Source organism: Castanea sativa, chromosome 11 (assembly GCF_040712315.1).
Source record: "Castanea sativa cultivar Marrone di Chiusa Pesio chromosome 11, ASM4071231v1".
NCBI lineage: Eukaryota > Viridiplantae > Streptophyta > Magnoliopsida > Fagales > Fagaceae > Castanea > Castanea sativa.
This window is the reverse complement of record NC_134023.1, coordinates 70,838,783-70,861,422: the sequence shown is the minus strand read 5'-3', so window position 1 is coordinate 70,861,422 and position 22,640 is coordinate 70,838,783. Positions and strand designations below refer to the sequence as shown.

Here is a 22,640-nt window from a genome sequence, read left to right as displayed (position 1 = left end):
TTATTATTTCATTTTGACCTATAATGACCTTAACAATTGTGAAAACATTGTACTAATTTGTGATGTTAATATTTTATTATAATGTGAAACAGCGTGAATTGAATAAACCAAAAAATACTATAACTTTATGCATTCACAAAAAAAAAAAAAAAAAGGGCCAACAAAACAATGAAAGTTGAACAAACCAAAACTATTGTAGCGAAATTACTGTAATTTTTTTCATTCACTTTTTTTATATATATAGAAATATATATTGCACTTACAATGTAAATTTATATTGTAAACACATTAAAATTGGCAAATCTGGTATACATTTGCAAAATTTGTACAATTTTTTTTTTTCAAATGTATATAATATTTGCTACTTTTTGTGTGAATATAATGTAAGCTTACATTACAAGCAGAAAGTAAACATATAAAGATCCTTTAAAAGAAAAAGAAAAGAAAGAAAGAAAAAAAAAAAAAAGCTCAAACCAAGTTGGTGAACTTGAAGAAATAAAAAATAAAAAAAAGGGAAAGAGGCAACTCACTAAATCAAAAATATTGTTCATAATACTGTTTATGAGCTTATTAAATGTATATGATATTCGCTACTTTTTGTGGGTATATAATGTAAGCTTACATTACAAATCAAAAGTATTGGAGCTTTTACACATTCACCAAACAAGTGTCACAACATTTTCACAAAATATTTATTTTCAGTTGTGATTGGTCACAGTTTCATATTTTATTATTTTATTTTGACTTATAAGAAATTGACACCTCAATAATTGTGAAATTTGTTGTGTTAGTATAACAATATATATAAAAGGAAGAAAAAGTACAAACAGAAGACTAAATGAAAAAATATATAAAAAAAACTGTAGCTATAGTAACTACAGTGCCACTTGGTACTGTAGCTACTGTTCAAAACTTGAAAAAAAAAAAAAAACTATCATCAGTAGTGGATGCCATAGATTGAAACTTTTTTAAAAAAAAAAGGTATTTAATATAAATAATCAAATATTATAGTTTAAATATAAAATTCTATAATGAAAAATGAAAAAATATATTATATTTCTACGAAAAATGAGGTTTACTTTATCTTGAAAAAGACAATACATAGTTAAGTAAAATTGTAATTTAATTTTCAATTTTGATTTTTGTGTTAAGAAAAATATATAATTTTTTTGGTGTGTGACCATATGTGAGATTTGGTGGCTAATGTTGATAATTTACCGTATCCGTGTAGGATATTGGTATACAAAAATAATTGTTGCCACTCTTGAGGGCTGAATCTTTATCTAGACTCACCACTAATATTACTTTTTACCTGCTACTAACAATTTATCATATTAGTCGGAGTGAAATTTTTTGTCTCTATAGAGTCTCTCTGATTGTTTTGACATTATTATGTTTTAGAAAATAAATCATGTTTCGAAAAAAAATTATTAGAGAAGTATCTCATTTTCCTATTTTGATAACAAATGAGTTGGAAAACTCTCTTAACTTTCTTTATTTAGTTACACGTGAGATAAAATTGTTTTCTTTATTTAGCTTCACGTGAGATATAGTTGTTTTCCAAAAAATATAGCGAAAAACAACTTTATCACATGCAAAGCTAAATAATAAGTTAAGAAATAGTTTTCTTTTGACCAATTTTTTTAATACTGCCAAATATAGAAAAATTCGAAAAACTATCTTTATATAAGATTTTCAGTTGAAACCAATGAAGAGAGATAATATATTTGTTTTTTTAATAGAAGAAAATATATCTTTTGTAAACATATTTGTTAAGACTTTTAAGAGGAATGTGTGGTTGTTTAGTACTTTCAATAGACATTTGGAATTCAAATTTTCTTACATTCATAATAATTTATAACTATCAAATAGTTAATAAATACCCTAATATTATTTGTTAGTGAACTATTTTAATAAAAAAATTTATAGGAAAAGAAAAAAATAATTAATATTTTGACAATTTTTTTTATTTTTCATAAAAGTAATTTCAAAATTTTTTTTATATTGTTTATTAACAATTTTCCTACGGGAACCTAGGACCAATTATAAAAAAATAAATGAAGTTGTTGGAGGCATTGAGAATTACGGCTGCTTTAACAACAACAGTTTTTCGCCTCAACAAGTGGTGATGTTGGCTAAAACAGAGGAAGCTCGAAGTACCCAAAAACCAAAATACAGAAACAGAGAAACATGGCAGAGGAAGGAAAAGCAGATGAGCAATTATTTCAGCTCCTCTCCAATCTCCTCCACCAGGTTTCATTTTTCCCATTCTCTCTTTCGTTTTCACATCATAATATGATTTCGTAATGAGCTAAAAATTCAATCTTTTTACTTTCGTTTGCTATGGCGGTTGATTTTGATGCTTAGCTTATTGACAGGAATTAGAGTGAATAATCATCTAGGTATGCCTTGATAAGCTTCTGGTTACCGCTTTCTCTCAAAATTATGATCTGGGTATTTATGATCTCGGCAAAGTTTGTAAATTTCTGCATTGGATTTGGTGATCTTTAAGTCAAATTTCACTTGTTGAAGCATATTTTTCCTAATAAATTGGGGAAAGTTTGTGATATGTTGCCATTGTAATCCCCCCTCCCCCTTAAATTTTCGTTGTAATTGATTTGTTACTATTTCTTTCTTGTCTTGTGTGGTCTTTTGGAAACAATTTTCAGCATATAATTTAGTTAATAAGAATGAATTTGGCATAAACACGCTCTTGTCTACACTCTTGTCTACACTATTGTGCAATAATTTTGTCTACACTATGCTATCTAGACGCTAAAATGCACCGGGGCGGCTAATCATGGATACAATAATTGATTGAGATTCAAAATTGATCACACGTCAAGAGTTAGGAATTCCAAATCTACCAGGATGGAAATAATCTTTTTTTTGTTGTTGGGGGAATGCCCACCAATTTGTAGAGTTCAAGAACTTGACATATTTGGCAAAGGAGTGACATTTGACTTGTGTCTTAACCCTTTTTAGAGTTGCCTATCACCAGAAAAAAATGCTAGGTGGTAGGGAAATTGGAGTCGGTCTAAGATTAGTAAGGATAGATAGGAATTGGCCCTAACAATGCGTCATAGTTCTTGAGATGGCTGCAATAGCCCATGATATTTATAAAATCTGTATATGCATGTTAAACAATTCATGGCACATCTCATATGACAATAGTATACAAGAAGGCTTGCTTTAGTGGCCATATACCTGCAATTTCCACTTATTAATCATGCAGTTACTGTCTTTGCACCACATGATGTCTATTAATCTAAACCTGATGCAGTTGCCAATTAATATGATTTCCTGGTTCATGAAAGTCTAATGGAATTGGGGAAGATGAAGGAAGATTAATTATCAATGTTGCTAATGTTAAGGGTACATATCTAATGTTGTGAGTTGAAAAAATGGTTTGATGTTAATAAAAGACAAATCTTTTCTTACAAAGGCTATTTCTAATGATACTTCTATATGAAAATTTTTAATGAACTTTTATGTAATTTTGGATTTTCAATACAAGATATGGATGGCCATTGGCCAGAAGCTTTTGGGGTGTGGGAAATTTCTTTGTACTTGTTCTCATTTTCTTTCATTGACATGAATTTGAAACTGAAAGTTCATTGAGACTCATAGATTGGAAGGAAAATTTTATGATACATCAGTCCTCTGACTTTTTCTACAGTGACTTGTTACTCGTGGTTTTCCCTGTTGATATCTGTTGGAATATGATTGTCATCAAATTCATTTATTACCTAATAGCAAAGTTTACATATCATTGGAGCAAGACAAAAGGAGATTAATGAGATTTCAGGTTTTGATAACAAGACAATGATCCTGTTACTAGGTGCACATCACAATTTTTACTGAAAAAAGAGGGTATATTACCACACAATTACTGACTAATAATATATCTTTGCTAGGAATTACTCTTTTGCTGTTTCTCTTAGATGTACAATGTTTTCCAATAGGGTTTTCTCAGTTACTTGTATTGTGCAGGTCGAATCATTGACCAATCAAGAAGAAGTTGAACTGCGTTCAAAAATTGAAGCCCTTGGTTTAGAAGTTACAAAAGTTCCTTCAAAATCTGCACAGCATCTTGATGAGGTAATTTTGACTTCCTCTTATATCCATTTCCCAATGTTCATGTTTCTCTTGTACTCCAAGTGTGCTATATCAAGGAAAATAAATTTCATCTTATCATCTTTTATTCATTGTACTTTTTAATCCTTGTTTATATAGCTGGAAATAGCCAAGGAGTTGGATAAATTATCCACAAAGTTGGATGATGTGGATGAGATGATATCATCAGCATTGGCTGAAGACCCAAAGGTACAGTCACTCTTGAGTGGTACTGCTGATGTATGGATGCCAGTTATCACTGCTACAGCTGAGGAGCGTCTTAATTTTTCTGCACCAACTGGAGATGATTGCTCTGAATTCGGAGGGAAAACTTCCAATTAATTCCTTAAGTCTGATACTTATTTATATGATTCTCGATTTTGATTTTCATGTTTGCCTTCTCTTCCTAATGAAATGAAATGTCTTTTTTTTTTTTTTCATTAATGAATTATTTGTACTAGCAGGAGATGGTTACTGCAACAATCGACCCCTTTTCATTATTTACTGCACATTTATCAAAGCCTTGTCTTCTCTTTTTGAAAATAGCTATCAGAATCATCCCTTAAAATTCTGCACAAGATTATTGGAGGTGTTGATAATTCTGGTGCCAAGATTGACCATGCTGGAAGATATATTTCAAGGTTGATTTGCTTATTCATAGAGGTCTACTATTAGAGTTGGCCATAACTCCCATCATTGGAACTACTTATTTGGTTTGTTAACAGCCACATAGATAGATTCTATGGATCTCCCCCAGGCCTCTTACTTTTGGTTTGTTGGTCCCTAACTTTTGCCCATGAGCGATCTTGATCTTTGAAGTTTAAAGTGGCTTTTAGTCCCCAAAACTTAAAAGTCCTCACTTTTAATTTGTACAAAACTTAAAGTGGTCAATTTTAGTCTATAATAAACTTAAAGTGATCTCTTTAAGTCCCTATAGAGTGATGATGTATCAGTTATTAGTTTAACCATGTCATCTAAGGAACCGAAAGTTATCACTTTAAGCTTTACGGACTAAAATTGTTGATGGCCTAAACTTGAAGGACTAATAGCATTTAAGCCTACTTGGCTTCTATTTTATGTCATTTGCAATGCAGAGCTCCTCACCCTCCTCATTTGCACAAGTTTGACTGGCCTAACATGGGGATGCACAAATGCAAACAGACCTTAAGCTAGCTCTAAATGCAATCGGGCAAGATCCAATGAATGTTCATTGGTTTGTTGTTTTTTATTTTTATTATTATTATTATTATTATTATTTTGCAGGGATGTGAATCAAATTATTTGATGCATCTAGTCCAATGTATTATATCTTTCTCTTACATAAAATGGGGATTTTACATGTAGATCCTGAATATTCCTGGAGCTCAAGATATTTTATGTAGCAAGAAAAAGTTAGTCATTACCAATGGACTCCAACTGCGTCTAGAATAATGTTAGTGAACGTTACATTTACATGATCACTTACTTTTAAGCTAAGTTATGATTTAGTGGTCTTTTTAATTTTAATTTTTCCTATCTTCATCTACATGATCACTTACTTTTAAGCTAAGTTATGATTTAGAGGTCTTTTTAATTTTTATTTTTCCTAGAAGATATAGGTTTACAGATATGATAGTTTATTAAACATCTCATACTTCCATGTATTCTATAAAGGTTAGACGTTTATACTACCATGTCCTCAGATTAGCCTAGCAAATTTTTGTCTAATCTTCTTTAGTAATTGGTCAATAAACCTAGAAGAATCTTAATTAGGAATCTTAGGATGTAGGATCAGGGCATTGGAGCACAAACTACTCAAACAAGTCTACCTCCTACTAAGCAGAACTGCCAATCTTGCTACAGAATTTTGTGGTGAATCAAGAAAATAGAATTAAAAGAAATATTAACTACCAAATTCTAATGACACCAATGAACTTTCAAATTCCACCTCTTATTAAAATGTGAAGTTTGTGCATACTTCTGCATTCGAACAATGTTACTGATTTACGAGAGAGGGAAAAAAAATTTTAAAAAAAACTTATGGTAATCCTTTCCAATACACTGCCCCATTAATCACTTCACAAAATTTTACTACATTGTTATACGTTCCATAGTTTTGCAATAAAATATGACATCATGAAAATAAAAAAGGACCAAGATCTAATGCTCACGTTAAAGAATTACAATTGGAATTGATTTATGAAAAACTCAGGCAAGCGGATAAATCTTTTCTACAACAGGTTCCAAAATGAAAATTACGTACTAGTCTATTTCCATGTAATATCTAGACTCTTATAGACCCATTCAAATATTCTTCTTTGAGGGTTTCCATTTTTAATTAGGCAGGAAGAGGAATGTAGGATATTATATATCCTAATTAATTAAGATGAACTCCAATCTGAATTATAAATCCATTCAAGCTTTCAACAGGAATTTGCAACTACAGTCCTACTTTGATGGTGGCACCTTAACAATTATACCAATCAGCCACAAGATAATGGATCCGACAATCCAAGATACAAGCAAAAAGATTAAGAAACCAGCCAAAACGGTAAGGAATGGAGGTCCCTGGGGAGCATCACTCTTCTTAATCCCACTTGTGTTCTCATTGTTGGAATCTCCTGAAGGAATAGAGTTTGATGTAGATGCAACAACCAACCTTTCCCTTTTTTGCAATTTTGCAGTGTTCTTGAACCTGAATGAAAGACATTAATATTTAGAATACAATGCAGTAAAATTTTACCAGCAACTTTATGAGTATTACAAACCATTATTGAGGGTTGTGAACGGTCCTATCATTGAGTTTAAGTCTTTCTTCTTTTTTTACTCTTCTCGAATGGTGTCTTGTTTTACCATCTTTTTCTTGTATTTCCCTTCTTGCATTGCTAGATCATTGTAATTTGGTTTCTTGATGTTTTTGCCTCTTTGTACATTTACCATGTACTGGGCCGTGTGTTTTTAATAAAATCTTTATCTTACTTATCAAAAAAAAATAAAAACATGGCAATTGCAAATTACTCAATCCTTCTGCCATTGATAAAGCAAAAACAAGAGAGATATCTGTACACTATTGTACAAAAAAGAAGAAGAAGCAGAAAACAGTAAATTCAACAGAGTGCCTAAAGGTCCAAAACTATTGAACTTCTGCAAGAAGCCTAAAACTAGAAAACCATCAAATGTACTAAAATCATCTCTTGTGCATATTTATTCAGAGAACCATGAAGGTACTAAACAGTGCAATAGGTTTTAGAGAACAAAAGAAGCTGTAATTATAATAAGTTGGAAATTTATTCAGATCCATGAGCTGCACAAGGAACTCTATGATTAATTCAGAAGCTGCCAGAAAATTATAATGAACATTAATCATGCAATACAAAGAATCCCTGGATACTGTTGAAATTGTGAAAATGATGGACAGTGCTACTATTAATATTATTTTTCTGCACTACACAATATTATGCATTGATAGGATTTATGTGTGTCAATAACCCTGCTTTTCGATCAGTAAATAGGATCAGACCCACATTGTCTGGTCAAAGTCAAAGATAACCAAAAACTGGCATCCAACCAAGACAATTCTCAGAAACTTTAATTTCTATACCAATTAAGGATAACAAAAACAGCTGAGGCAAGACATCTCACGTCAAGTAGTGTGCATCAGTCTGTGCCTAAAACTTGGAAAAAACTTATGGTCTGTTTGGATTGAGAGAGAGAGGGAAGGGGAGCAGAGTAGAGTTGGCCCAAAATTAGCCTATTTTCAGACAACTCTACTCTACTCCCTCCACTCTCCCTTCCTCTTCACTCAATCCAAACGGGCTATTAGGTAGTCTCGCAGTACTGCTTCAGGCAATGTAAGAAACTAAGAACTGCCCCTAAAACTCACATAAATTCAGTAGATATCCACTAATTTTCAAGTAGATTGTTTGGTTGATAAAAAATTTGTTACACAATCAAAATAAAAATGATGAGATGAGATCCTCTCTCATTTAAACTTCCAAGTTCCCACAATTTTCAACTAGATGTGAGACACATGCCAATTATTTGATTTCAAGTGGTTTACATGAGTTTTTTCTTAAGACCAATGGATTTTTAAAATGCCACATCTCTTACATTTTGATTAAAAATTGAAGGAAATTGGAGGCTTTAAATGGGAAGGGATGCTTTCCCAAAAATGATAAGACTTGTCAATCAATACTTCTCTGTCAATTTGACAAGAGTAAGAACAACAAGGAAAATTTATAATTGAGACTAAGCACAAATTTTTATACAACTTTTAAGTATCATACCAAATAAGAAAAAAACAACTCAAGACTAAATTACATAATAAGTGTAAATAACAAAATAAATTAAATGATGCAATGTCATCAATTTATCAAATGACAAGATTCATACAAGCCTACATTCACAGGCCAAATCTCTCTCTCTCTCTCTCTCTCAAACAAAGGCATTTAATGGGCATAACCAGTGATTTTGTAAAGAAAATACCAATATATTTTATTTAATTTTGTGGTAACAAAAGCAACTCAACAAGAACAATTCAGCAAATACATTGAGGCAAACGGAACAAGGCAGCTGCTTGATTGATGGGTTTGAGCAGAAATAAATAAAGGAGGCAACTTTAGAAAAAATACAGTACAGATTGGAAGTACCTGAAACAAGATGGGATTGGAGAGACTTTAGAAGCAAATTGTTTAAGATTAAGGACATTAGTGGTGGATACTTGAGCTCTTCCACTTCCACTTGTACTATGAAACCCTAGGAGGGACGCAGAAGCAGAGAGTGATGCCATTTCTTTCCAATCTTTGTTTTGTGAAACTCAATGAATGTTATATCCGACAAATGTCTCTATTCCCTTTCCCAATCGAATATACTGTTGGATGTTTTGCCACGTGGGCTTTTCCCAATATAAATAATATATGTTAGGTGCACGTTTGGATTGCGCTGAAAAAGGAAAGCAGACGTTTGTCTGCGTTTGTTTTTTTGTTTGATGCATTGTCCATAAGTACTTTTTCAGTAAAATTTTATTAAAATTGAGTTTTATGACATTATTTATATAATTAAAAATTATTTTATTATAGTGTTTTTAGTTTTTAACAATAACTGGTATCTAAACAAATCGGCCTCATCATCATGCATCAAACTTGGAAAATGCTTTAAGGTGGCATTTGATATGGATGCCTTCAAATTACTAGTAAATGCAATAAGCAGTATTCACATTACTCTTAGCATTCAGATTACTGGGAATGTGATGCCTTGTAATCTGGATGCTTAGGAATATAACTATTCTTATGTTTAGTTTAATTGAGAATCTAATAAGATTTTTAAGAATATAAGATTATAATGTTTAGTTTATTCCTAAAAATTTTAAATGAATTATTAATTTTTCTTATTCTATCCTTAGATTTATAAATACAATATCAATTTTTTTTTTTAAATCTTCCACTAAATAAATAATGAAATACAAGGTATAAATTATAAATTATGACAAATTCACTAAAACTATAGTCTAACATTTTAAAATGACAAACTACAATAATAAGAGATAAAGTTGCCCCAAAATTAAAGGCCAAATACAATTAAATAAATCATACCAATTAAAGAAAAAGTATCAATAAAGCAAACAAATAATTTACACCATTATTTGAATATAGTAACTAGTGGTCAAATAATTTGAAAATAGATCCATTAATAATTTGTTAAGCAACACACATACAATGCTAAAAGTGAATACTTAGCAATAATAAACGGTTTCCTTCAAAAAAATTTTTTTTTTTTCACGTGAAACTTAAATAGAACTTTGTTAAGGAATATATCATGTTTATCTTGTTTTGGCAGGTACAGATAAGGACAAAGGAAAAGATATTGATGATTTGTTTTATATCTTATCTTAATTGCTTAAATGATAAAGAAAAATGGTTAAAATTGTTAATTTATAAAAAATTCAATTTTTTTTTTAAGTTTGGGAATTTGGAGACCCACATGTTTTAAAAGGAATCTACATTTCTAGTTTAAAGGGAATCCTCATTCCTAATTGAGGGGGAATCCACATTCTCCTGACATCTAATTCTCTAGTGTGATTTGCAATCAAACATGATAATCTTTAAATATTCCTTGAAATCCTAAAATATTATCCTGCACCAAATGCCACATAACTTTTTTTAACACACTCACCTTTAGTGTATGATTTTTTTAAAAAAAAATTATTTTTAGAGGGAATACTCACGTAAAAAAAATGTATATATTATTTTTATTTTATTTTTTGAGGAGTAGGAGGAAATTTATTAAGTAATTTAAAAAATGTAGACATTAGCTTTATCTGATGGAACATCCTCCATACAAACTTAAAAATTGAAAAACAAGTTGGCTAATCTAGCAAGACCATGTGTTGCTCTATTCCCCTGTCTTCTAGTGTGGCAGAAGATGGAGTTTTGGAAAGAGGAGGAAACTGACTTGATATCCTGTAGGATATGCCTAAAGCTGGAGGAAGAGAAATTATTATAATTCAGTGCCTTAATGATAATTTTAGAGTCTCCCTCACAAATTACTTGAGCAAAGTTCAATTCTTGTGCAAAACATATTGCTTTTCGTGCTACTAACACTTCCACCATCTCTACCAAGGTAGGCAGTGGAATTAATTGTGAAAAGGTAGCCATAACAAGACCTTTGTTGTTGCGGATTATAGCTCCAAGACCCGCAAGGTTGCTCTCAGCAAAGGTAGCTCCATTAAAGTTGATTTTAACCTAATCCTTAGGAGGAGGTTTCCATCTATCTTGACGAGGGATTGATTTAGGAATCGCTCTGATAGGCTGTGACCTCTGGAATTCTTGCATATTCTCCATGGCCGTGGAACTAATTCTATCAAGAGGCATTGCTGGTTCACCCACTCTCAGTATGTTCCTTCTCATCTAGATTAGTGCAGTAGTCATGGCTAAGAGATCGGCAAGGGAGCTTCTTCCCAAATAGAGTTGTATAACATCCAAGAAGTTACTACTGCTATTGGTTTCCTTGGTTAGCCAACTGAAGTGTTGATTCTAGATTGTAGCCAAAGTTGGGCAAGACCAAATAGTGTGGTGGACAGTTTCTTGGTCTGAACCACAACACTGGCATAAAGGGACTAATACAACTTTTCTTTTGAAATGGTTGGCTCGAGATGGTAGTGAATTTGATGCGGCTCTCTAGAGTAAAGTCTTTACTCTATTAGGGACCTTGAAACTCCATATACTTTTCCAAAACTTCTTATTCCCTGCATCAGTGGATGAGCCTGGTCTATCATTGGACTCTTCCTAAAGTAGCAACTTGTAACCTGATCTCACAAAATATACTCCATCCAAGTTGCCATGCCAAAATAGTTTATCCTTGCTGACAGACAGGCTAAAAGGGATGGATTTGATTGTCTCAGCTTCAAATGGCCGAAAATTATTATCAATCACATAAACCAGCCAACAATTACTCTCTTTATCAATTAAAATTGAAATTGGAGCATTAGGATCAAAGAAAGTTATAGGGGAGATAATCTTACCGTGATGAGGAGTAAGTAGCAAACTGTCCTTGAATATCTGTATTGATGATCCATCACCCACTCTCCATTAGGCTCCTTTCTTGATCACATCTTTGCCTTTGAGGATGCTCTTCCAAGCAAAAGAGTCGTTCCCCTCATTTGCTTCCATAATGCTACTATTAGGGGAAAATTTTGCTTTAAAGAACCTGTGAAAAAGAGTCTCTGAATAATCCATTAACCACCATACTTGTTTAACTAGGATAGCATCATTGAATTTCTATAGTTCTTGGAAACCCATACCATCGAGGTGTTTGAGTTGACATAGTTTGCTCCATTTGGTCCATTGGAACTTCCATTGATCGCCTCACTACCCCTACCAGAATTTGTGTATCATCATTTCAATCTCATTACACAGAGTGGTAGGGAGTTTGAAGCAATTCATGGCATAGGCTGAAATAGCTTAGATGACTACTTTTAATAGAACCTCACAGCTAACTTGGGAGAGTAGTTGTGCTTTCCATCCTTGCAGCTTCTCCTAAATTCTTTCTTTGATGTACACTGGGCTAGCTTTCTTGTTCCTGCCCACTAAAGCAGGGAGGCTAAGGTATTTTTTGTACTGTTTGATCTCAAGAACACCAAGTAAATCTTTAATTTGGTCAAGAAATCCTGGAGGAGTGGATTTTCTGGGGAAAAAAAAAAAGCCTGTTTTGTTCATGTTTAGCTACTGACCCGAGGCTTTCTCATAGCATCTGAGTAGGTCTTGGATTTTGTGGCATTCTTGCAAGGAGGCCTTGCAAAAGAGTAGACTATCATCTGCAAAAAATAAGTGGGTTAGTCTAGGTCCCTTTTTGCAGATCGAAACTCCTCTAATGTGACCATCATCAAAGGATTATCGAATAAGGCTGCTTAGACCCTCAGTGTAGAGTAGGAAGAGATATGGAGAAAATGGATCCCCTTGTTGGATTCCTCTAGATGGATGGATGTCAGAGGTTGGTTCACCATTGATCAGGATAGAGTAGCTGACAATGGAGATGCATTGCATCATCATGGCAACCCATCTTTTTTTTTTTCTTTTTTTTTTTGTCTTTTTTGGAAATAATGGCTGGTTCTACTTAATGGAACTGGTGCATATTGAAAAAGCTTTCATGACACTTTCAACATTCTTTATGCTTCGGACAAATTGCTCAAATGGTATATCAGACTTAGATCTCCATTATTCTAGTTCCTTTTTTTTTTATTTTTTATGTGCTTAAAAAATGTACCTAGAATTTAAATATTCCTTCTTCCTTTGTCCCCTTAATATGAATCGGTGCAGTTTGCTAATAAGGTGTAGAGTGGATTGGTAATCCTCCAAGTTCCATGATCCATCATTGGTTTACAAAATTATGAGAACCTTTAATCTACTTTTCATTTGCTTCTTGGATGGAGATATTCCTACAGCCATTAACCAGGTCTCAACTACTTGATAATGAGCTAGATCTTTACAACATGCCCCTTTCATGCTCAAGAAACCTTTTATTATTTTCATCATGAATCACATCTGGTTCTTTGCATTATTCAAAGTTGTCGTAAGATTTCACACTTTATATGAAGATTGCCAAAGACCCATCTGGGAGAGACACCAACGCGCTTCTACAGCACATAGAGAATCTTCTAACTCCATCCACTCCACTTTTCTTCAACACTCTTTACGATCCATACAGAGAGGGTGCCGACTTCGTCTGTGGATACCCTTTCAGTCTCCGCGAGGGTGTCCCAACTGCTGTTTCTCACGGCCTCTGGCTCAACATCCTTGACTATGATGCTCCTACCCAACTTATTAAGCCATGGGAGAGGAATACCAGGTATATGTATACATCTGTCTAAATGTTTTCAATGAACTTATGCTAGTTTAGCACGGGCCAAATGTATATATTATTGCGCTACGTTCTTAATTTTTTTAAAAAGGGTGGGAAAATCACTTCTCTGTCAGTGTCAAGAAGATTTATTCTTATGCTATTTATTATGGGCTTCATTTATCACTGCCAATGTGTGAAATATAATAAGTGGCGCAAACGCAATCTTAATTTGACAAGAAAAAAAGTAGTAGTAGTAATATATATATATATATATATATATATTTAATAGACAGTCTCTCTGTCATATGTCATCACAGAAAATACCTGTAATCAAATTCCCAATACAGCCTAATCCTGTTGGGCGGTTATCATTTTTCTGTACCTTTTATTAATTTGTCTACTAGTTTCACTTAAATAATGTTACCATACAAACTCAAATCAAATCAAGCTCTAACTCAAAATTTGAAAAATGGTTACTTATATTTCTAAAAAAAGGCTAATAATGCCTGTTTTAATCTGACAGAACCATCAGAACGCACAATTGCATCCCTTGCATCTGTGTGTTGCAAAACCCAATTTTGTTAAAGACATTATTACAGAGTAATTGATGCACACTCCCGCGAATTTTCAAGATCAAGCTGCTTTCTTGCAATAATCCTCAAGCCACTCCATTGTAACACTTTTTGGCCTCTCTAGTGGCAGTCCAAGAGCTCGGTCCCATATCAGCTGAACAACAAAAGAGAAAATACAATTCAAATAAACTCATAGAAGAGCTGCATCAGAGAATAACTGCAAATAAAAGTAGGGGCAAAATATAACCTGAGAGCAGATACCAAGACTTCTTGACACACCGAAAAGGACGGTAAAATATCTGTCGACCGAATTAAAAATTATAATCATCTCTCTCACTCTAATAGTCATAGAATGTCCAAATGAAGAATATCACAGGAAGTTCAGATGTAAATGAAATATCATACCTTGCTTCAGTTAAACCAAAATGGTTCAGCAGCACCCCACTATGAGCATCAACATTGGGCCATGGGTTTTTAACCTACAACAATTCCAAAAACCAAAAAACAGTCAGCTTTATATCCCTGCCATTTGGCTTTATTTATAAGTTAATTGGATGAAACCAGAATATAGACAGATGATCTTTGAGAAAAATTTTCCAATTTAGCATGTGGTGGGAGGTTAAAGCTCCAAATTTCCCAGCAAAATTATAGGTGGGGTGGGAAAAGAATCACTCTAAATTTTAATAGGGGAGACATGATAGAAACATAAACGGGAAGAACCATGCAGCTAATCTTGAATCTCATCCACATTACAGCAATAAGGACCATGTTATAGAACCTTCTAACGCGTCTACTCTCAAGACTATTTCCACTTCAATATCATGTGAAAGACGCATATAACAATGTACATGATCTAAGTTTGTTTCAGCAACATAAGGGTCATTCGATGACTATACCTTGCCTAGTTCGGTAAGAATGGGAGGGACAACTTCATAAAGCTTGGAAACCTGTGATTAACACATTAGATTAGCTCATGAAGAAAATTACCAAATAAAATGCAGTGTGCCATAAATTGGCACACCCTTGTTAATGTCAAGGTTCTATAATTAAGGCATGAGGGATAACCAGCTGGAACAGTGGATCATCGGGCAAGTGCTTCAATGCAAACTCTCTTTGACATGTGTATCTTGGATCTGTCTTACGCAAAACTCCATGCCCAAATCCAGGGACAACCTGCAAATTCAGAATAGAAACGACGTGAACTAGAGACTAGAAATTCAACAATTTGTCAGGCCAAGGCTTCCAATAGAAATAATAAATTAAAATGGGGAAAGTGATGATTTGGAGTTAAGGAAGTCAGAACTCAGAAGAAAAACTAAATAAAATATATTAAGACCTCAAGTTGCAAGTCAAATCAGTACTGCAACTTCCCAAAGTCAGCATAAACAGAAAAGCAGAGAGCAAAGAAATTATTCAAAGAGGAACAAGACGATAAGATATGGAAAAGAAACTGACTGCATGAATAACAAGGTAGAAAGTTAAAAGAATAAAGAGGCGTTCTCTGGCTTTAAATGTGGTCAATTGGCTTTTGCATTGAACTAATAGACAACATTTGAAGAGGGATCAAATAAATAAATATATATATATATATATATTTTTGAAATAAAAGATAGGGATCAAATAAATATTAATAGTGGTTAAAAGAAGTACCAGGGAAATAACTCAATAAGCTTTATCATGCCTAGAGGCCTGAATGGCCTGAAATTAAATGAGAGAAGTAACAAGAACTGTACTTCCCATTCAAATTAAACTGTATGTTAGACTGGTTTTGGAAGAGCTGAATAGAATGTTAACCAGAATTACAATACATAAGTGAAAGGAACCAAATGCATGTTGTCCCATTGTCAAGAGTCAAACGAGATAATTAAGCAAGTGCTCTCAAGGTCAAGCAGACTTCAAACCACTCAGCTAAATTAAACCTCCACACTAAGATGTGAAAACTTCAAGACAATACTAACCTTGCCACCTTTTAAAGTTTTCCAGACATATTCTTTCAACTGATCTACGGTTATGTTCTCTCCACACTCATCAACAACAGATTTGATCCAAAGCAGAACCTCCTGCAATCACAGTATCAAGGAAATCAGAGACAGAAAAACAACAAAAATCATCTGCAAGCAGATAAGAAGACATATCACCATGACCAGAAATTTAGAAACATAGAACAAGGTTTGGCTACAAACTTGAAGTTTTCCCTAAAAATTCATTTAGATAGTAATTTTTAAGTATTTTCCTAACTCTTTGTATCTAAAATTGAAAAAAAGTCAAGAAAGTATGAAACAAAAAATGGAAGGTGCCTAAAACAGCATTCCCTCATAAGAGAACAGATAACTTCTTAGAAACTAGAGTATACAAGGCACTGATAATTATGAGTAGATAAGCAAAAGAACAATCAAGCAGCTAAGCATTTATAAATGTTCATCAACAGCAAAGAGTAAACTGCATTAAGGATTTGTTCAATTATACATTTATACAATAAACACCAACACAAATATTAAAAGACGGGTGGGGAAGGGGAAACTTATAACAGTTTTTTTTAGAATAAAAGATGATATCACAACAGAAGTTTCACACCTGATTAGCCAAACCATGGAGTGGTCCAGCCAAACCATTTAATGCAGCAGCAAATGAAAGATAAGGATCTGAAAGTGCACTGGCAACCTGAATTCAGTAGGACATCAACTGAACATCAGCATTTAGCTGTACAAAAAGTTTGTGATGAAAAAAGAAAAAGAAATGAAATGTCATAATATCAATTAAACATTCATGAGTTTTAGCACTGTTACATATATTTTAGGATTCTGATTGCATAACTTGTGATTAAGGCAAATATTTAATTAATTAATTAAATTGCTTAGAAGAAAACCAAGGTAACTTACAAGGTGGCCAGTGTGAGCACTAACATTTCCACCTTCATGATCACTGTAAACGCAAAATTGAATAACAAATTCAGTCACACCATTGTCTACGTACCAATATGTTTTGCGTTCAGAAGTGAATATTATATAAAATAGTTAGGAGACCTTCATGTACACATCCTGTGTACATGAGGTTTCCCTTCCATTATAATTTTTTTTTTTTATTCCTTATCAATGCATCACACACACACACACACACAAACCTGTGGATGGTGACATAAAGTCTCATAAGCTCTAGCATTTTGGGACTATCAAATCCCAACATATGTGAGAAATTTGCACCATAATCCAGTGAGTCATCGAGTGGTATAACTTGGCCATCTTTGTATATCCTTCAACAAATAGGAAAGAAAATAAATCCAAAAATGATTCAAGACCATCCAAAAACAATATTGTGTAAGGAGTCAGTAGAGATATGGTCAGATATGGACCTCTATCAGGTCAAAAAACTAGTGAACCGAAAAATTCAAAGAGAGCAAGGGATAGACCTCTGCCTGTGGGTTGGGGGGTGGAGACCATGTCAAAAAGTCAACTATGTTTTGCCCATAGAAAGGCCAAGTTCACTTCAACGGCAAAGAAAATTACAGATATTTTGTCTGTAGCAGCAGGCAACCATGGGCTGATGCCAGGCCATGCCAGCAGCATGCAGCCCTGGCTTGCTGCATGCATGGGCTGTGGCCAGCAGGCTATGTCAGCAGCAAGCACCCATGGCTTGTTGTGAGCGTGGGCAGCCATGGGCTGATGCCAATATGTCATACAACAGCAAGCAACCATGGCTTGCTGCATGAGTGGGCACGTATCCTTGTATTTAACATTTTTTTTTATATAAGAAATTACAAAAGGAAATTATGTCTATTTGTACACCAGCAGGGACCATCCTCACATTTAACATTTATAAAAGCTTTTATAATATCAAGTTTACCATCATTCCAGATCCAGTCCAAAATGCAATTACACCAAATTTCGATAATCAATGAGAAATAATATCCTTGCTTACCTGCGGTAGACATAAGCAGCCACTAATGGCACTCGAGCAATCAAGTTAAGAGAGTCCTCATATGTTGGTTCCCAGTACCTAAAGACGAAGTATATACAAGCTTAGTAAATTAATAGGTCAAGTTAGAAAAACATACGCACTTAAAAGAGCCTTACTTAGATTTATGAATCCCCTTCTCGTATGCCTTCTGGAATTCACTTTGAACCTGAAGGACAATATCAGGCCATTCAATAATTGTAAGTATATCATCTACTTTCAGAAAATCAATCAAACCAACCAGAAGTATTGTTAACTCAATGTGTCACTTGGCTCACTTCCTAGTTTAATAATTTAGCTTCTCATTACTTCATTTAAGAGCACAAGAAATATTTTTTAATACAAGGTGCATTTATAACAAGATGTAAGGAGAAGAAAATAAGATCTCCAAAATAATTAAACTGTGGAAAAATGAAAACATATGCAGGTAATTAATAAGAACCCCAAGAAGCATTGATTGAGTAACAGCTCCACACAAAAACATCTAAGGTAAGAAAATTGGTCTTCACCAGGGTGGATTACTAACATCAAGCAAAATAAAAGCACATCAATATTCAATGGAACTCTTAAAATAATTTTTAGTTGATTACTCTAAATATAAAAAACATGGACATAGGACACGACAATTTTTGAAAAATTAGAGGACAACAAGGTGGGAATACAACAATAAATTAATTATCTTTAGGAATAAAGTTTTCAAATAAAAAATAAATATCAATGTCTTTAAAAAGATATCTAAAACCAAAGATAATTTTATTCCCCTCCCACATACTAAGGACAGGCATACATGAGTATCCCTGGTGTGTATGACAGACAAGCCAATGGTTTTGGAGTGTCATCCTTTTTAGCCCAAATTCAAGAGTGATTAAATTGTTCTATATAGACTCTCTTTGATAAAAGGACGGTAAAGAATGGCTTTCAAAGTACTACTTTCGGAAACAATATGAAGAAAAAATGCCTAAAAGATTCTATAGATGAGAAGGAGACCAAACATTCTATTGAGTTGTGATCCCTAAGATTTTACTATATAGAACTCAGACAAACTCCTACGATGTTGCAACAACGAGAACGAAACCAAATGATTACAGTAATGCAAATTCAAATTGACGAAGAAGACTGACTCGCAAAAGAACCAAATAGGGGAAGAATAAAAGGTGCATTAATTAAACAATAGTGTACATTCACAAGTCCATATTCCAACCTGGAGGGCCATAACACCTGTTGCAAACTGAGTCATTGGATGAGATGTAACAGGTAGAGCATCAATGGCCTTGTATACAAAATCTGCAACCAGAAATGATAAGCACAAAAGGTTGTCATAAAACTAAATATTATTCTTTCTAATCATACACTTAAAAAACAAAAAGAAAAGAAAATCGAATACATTAAATTAAAAGTCAACAAATAAGAATATGGTAGTTTGATTGTGATGGAGATAAACAATAATAAAAATACACTACTATATAAAATCTCGTCCAGACTACTTGCAATTGACTTATTAAGCAACGAGAATGGAACACATTATTGAACTATCGGTATTAATTCAGTTATAAACATTTGCTTTTTTATGTAGATATAATTAGAAAGTCCACTACAGAACCTGGGACAACTGCACGACTTCTCAACTCCTTGGATAATGCATCTACTTGCTCTTTGCTTGGTACCTGAGGTACAAAGGATGTTTAAGCATACGAAAACCTCTAAAAAGACAAAGGCAAAAGAAGGTTTCAGGGCATAGGCAATGAGTATTGTGTCCAAACTTGCAATTTTAGAATCTGAAGTCATTTGGCTTGAGACCACACATATAAGGTGAGCAGATGCAAGAAAAGGTTTCAGATTAAGCCTTGCAATTTTAGAATCTGAAGTCATTTGGCTTGAGACCACACATATAAGGTGAGCAGATGCAAGAAAAGGTTTCGGATTAAGCCTTAGTTCAACTTATATGTAACTTCATTTATTTTCTTATTTTGATTACATTCTAAAAATATCCTACAGTGGCTTTTTGTCTCAAATAAAACACAAGAACAACATACCTTTCCTGTCAAAAGAAGCCAAAGAAGACCCTCAGGCAAAGGTTCTCCTTCAGGCTTTGCAGCTGGTAATATTTTCTGGCATTCAGGGATAGACAGACCTCTAAAGCGAATTCCCTGTAAAATTAAAAGCCTACCTTTCAGATCTATGACAGACAGAACTTATGAAATTTCCCAAGAACTTATCAACTAACCATCAAATTCAAGCAAAAAAAGATACAAAGATTTAATATTTGAAATGTATACCTCATCTGGGTCAAGCAGTGAAGTTTGCCAGAGTAAACCAGTCATTCCTCTCATTCCACCAAGAACCTACCCAATCATGATAAACAGATAATTCAGTGAGAAGTTGCAAAACATAATTTTATGTTACTCTTGAGATTTTTAAGTTCTTTACAATGAAAGAAAGAAACTGTTATAGCTCACTTCTGCCATAGACACTAGATAGGAATGGTAAAAAATGAACACAAATATCACAAAAGCATATTTACCATATCAACAGTGATATTCCCAAGCTGCACTTTTCCATGTTCTGCCTTAATTTTCTTCAAGCGCTCCTGTAACCAAATAAAATCACAAAATAGAGAATGAACTTCTAATCAAAATTTTTGCTAATGAACATTACTAGCTACAATCACAAGTATAATCATTTGTAGCATATATAACCACTTTAGAACTGTCACACCAAGACAAACTGTACTTAGATACATGTTGACTCCTTGGCTATAAAACCTTCCTTAACAACCTAGTCTATGAAATAGAAAGAGGGTAAGGGAGTCTAAACTAGCTCTTTAATCAAATGCGCACCCATTTTCCAAAATACTCAAAGAATGCAAAAATCGGACACACATGTTGTGCCAGTTTTGTAATGCAATTTCAAATCACACTACAATAATTTAAAAAATAATAATAATAATAATAATAATAACTTAATTGCACGAGCAAGGAGGAAAAAGGAATCAAAATTAAAAATTGGTAACCCATACCTGTTGCTCAGGAATCAACTCCTCCAGCTGAGAACGTAGGTCCTGCACAGAAAAAATGACTAGTATGAGCGAGGTTACTTATGGTAGAAAAGGCTTTAAAAGAATAAGCTATAACGCCCAAACACGAGCAATTGTAAATCAATAACAGCCAATGAGCTCCAGCTCAAAAGACACTTTCTTCTTCCAAAATATTTGGATAATAACTTTGATCAACAACACCCCTTGAGGAACGGAACATAAAGTTGAGAACTTTGATACACAGGCATGTAGAAAATAAGTACAAGTTAAAGCAGTTATCATATATAGAGTAGTTAAACATACAGAAATTGTATGAAAATAGAATTAAAAGCTGTAAAAATCAAATCTTTTTTTTTTATTGATAAAGTCACACACACAAGCATGTAGTAGGTGTTGAACTCACAATGTGACCCTATATACCAGTGAGAATTTTAATTAGTACAGAGATATGAATTCTGAGAAATGGGTTTGGTTTGGTTTGGTTTGGTGCAGTGAATTGTATAGAGAGAATGAAATGGGAAAAAAGAGAATACAAGATCAGAGGAGGAGGACTGTATTTGAAGCCATCTGACTGAATCTTTGAGACTTGGCTGCTGCCCCTGCAATCCATCCATCACAACATTTCATTATTCAATATATAAACAAAAATCAGAGTAAATTGTTGAAAGCTAAAAATGGAATACATACAAGACGAGAGCGGAGCTTGGAAAGCAAAGAGACGCTTCTGAACATTGCTTTTTTATCTTTTGTCTACACCCACAAATAATGGAGGAAATGAAAGGAAAGGAAAACAACTACTTTTAGTGTTAATAACAAAGAGGGGAAAATTGGAAGTATAGTATAGTCTAGGATTGGATCAAGGAAATGGGTTTGATTTAGAAAAAATGAAAAAGTGCAGAGTAGAGAGATTACCAGGAAGGAAGGTCAGAGAGCTGTGGCTGAGAGAGACAATGGAGAAGAAGAGTTTCAGAGCGAGAGACGAGGAGAAAGAACGTGTATATATAAATATCAATCAAAGGCTTCAGAGCTTTTACGGGATCTTTATATTCAACCCTTTTCACCGTAGAGGCGTAGACCGCGCTACTTGTCTCGTCACAACACTCGACAGCTCATTAAGGTTTTTTTTTTTTTTTTTTTAATAAACCCTAAATGTTAATACCTACAAAAATTACTAATATTTTTTTTTTTTTTTGAGAAAATTACTAACATTTGCTGCTTATACAATTTGCCCTTTTTCACACCACCTTCATGATTATTTATTAATTAATATATAACGTTTTTTTAGAAACTATTAATATATAATAACTTAATATTGCAACAAAAAATATATATATATATAACTTAGTAGCTTTTAGATTTTTGTTTTTTGCATACTATTTATCCCAATTACCCAAAAAGAAGAAGAAGGAAGTAGGCATTAAGCAAAGAGTGGATCAAGAGGAGTAAGAAACATTTAAGGGTTCTAATCTCATTGATTTCCTTACCTATTCTCAACACGGTCCTAATAAGTTTGGCCTAAAAAAGAGATTTGGCCTTTGAATTTTGTCTTAAAAGGAGGGTTAACCTCTCAAACGTAGTTATTTCTACATTTATTGCACCATAAGAGCCTCACATCACATTTAATGTGATGCAATAAGTTTCTTCATTGTAGA

At 33.4% G+C, this 22,640-nt stretch overlaps 2 protein-coding genes and 1 long non-coding RNA gene across 3 annotated transcripts; 1 reads left to right on the top strand and 2 right to left on the bottom strand.

Moving 5' to 3' along the window:
• The first annotated feature begins 2,079 nt into the window (after window positions 1-2,079).
• On the top strand, window positions 2,080-4,659 carry LOC142614935 (uncharacterized). The gene is made up of 3 exons (XM_075787583.1): window positions 2,080-2,253; window positions 3,994-4,101; window positions 4,237-4,659. The coding sequence occupies exons 1-3, from the start codon at window positions 2,191-2,193 to the stop codon at window positions 4,456-4,458; spliced, it is 393 nt and encodes a 130-aa protein (XP_075643698.1). The 5' UTR covers window positions 2,080-2,190; the 3' UTR covers window positions 4,459-4,659.
• Window positions 4,660-6,426: 1,767 nt separating this feature from the next.
• LOC142615039 (uncharacterized) lies at window positions 6,427-8,971 on the bottom strand. Its single transcript, XR_012840643.1, has 2 exons — window positions 8,745-8,971; window positions 6,427-6,790 (listed from the first exon to the last, which is right to left on the bottom strand). It is a non-coding gene; the product is annotated as an uncharacterized LOC142615039 (long non-coding RNA).
• Window positions 8,972-13,752: 4,781 nt separating this feature from the next.
• Window positions 13,753-22,002, bottom strand: LOC142615859 (citrate synthase, mitochondrial). The gene is made up of 20 exons (XM_075788769.1): window positions 21,901-22,002; window positions 21,676-21,738; window positions 21,522-21,587; window positions 20,971-21,012; window positions 20,476-20,541; window positions 20,231-20,296; window positions 19,988-20,101; window positions 19,555-19,618; window positions 19,156-19,238; window positions 18,074-18,123; window positions 17,919-17,996; window positions 17,125-17,253; window positions 16,883-16,925; window positions 16,578-16,664; window positions 15,962-16,063; window positions 15,069-15,176; window positions 14,900-14,950; window positions 14,409-14,482; window positions 14,251-14,302; window positions 13,753-14,157 (listed from the first exon to the last, which is right to left on the bottom strand). The coding sequence occupies exons 2-20, from the start codon at window positions 21,718-21,720 to the stop codon at window positions 14,065-14,067; spliced, it is 1,413 nt and encodes a 470-aa protein (XP_075644884.1). The 5' UTR covers window positions 21,721-21,738; window positions 21,901-22,002; the 3' UTR covers window positions 13,753-14,064.
• Window positions 22,003-22,640: the final 638 nt, after the last annotated feature.

Excerpts from the sequence above, each read along its gene's own strand:
- LOC142614935 (XM_075787583.1), top strand. The coding sequence starts at position 2,191 with ATGGCAGAGGAAGGAAAAGCAGATGAGCAATTATTTCAGCTCCTCTCC. Across the intron at positions 2,254-3,993 it reads TCTCCAATCTCCTCCACCAG|GTCGAATCATTGACCAATCA; the intron begins GTTTCATTTTTC and ends TGTATTGTGCAG. Across the intron at positions 4,102-4,236 it reads CTGCACAGCATCTTGATGAG|CTGGAAATAGCCAAGGAGTT; the intron begins GTAATTTTGACT and ends TTGTTTATATAG.
- LOC142615859 (XM_075788769.1), bottom strand. The coding sequence starts at position 21,720 with ATGTTCAGAAGCGTCTCTTTGCTTTCCAAGCTCCGCTCTCGTCTT. Across the intron at positions 18,124-19,155 it reads CAGGTGTTATGGCCCTCCAG|GTTCAAAGTGAATTCCAGAA; the intron begins GTTGGAATATGG and ends ATTGTCCTTCAG. Across the intron at positions 17,997-18,073 it reads AAGGGGATTCATAAATCTAA|GTACTGGGAACCAACATATG; the intron begins GTAAGGCTCTTT and ends CTTCGTCTTTAG.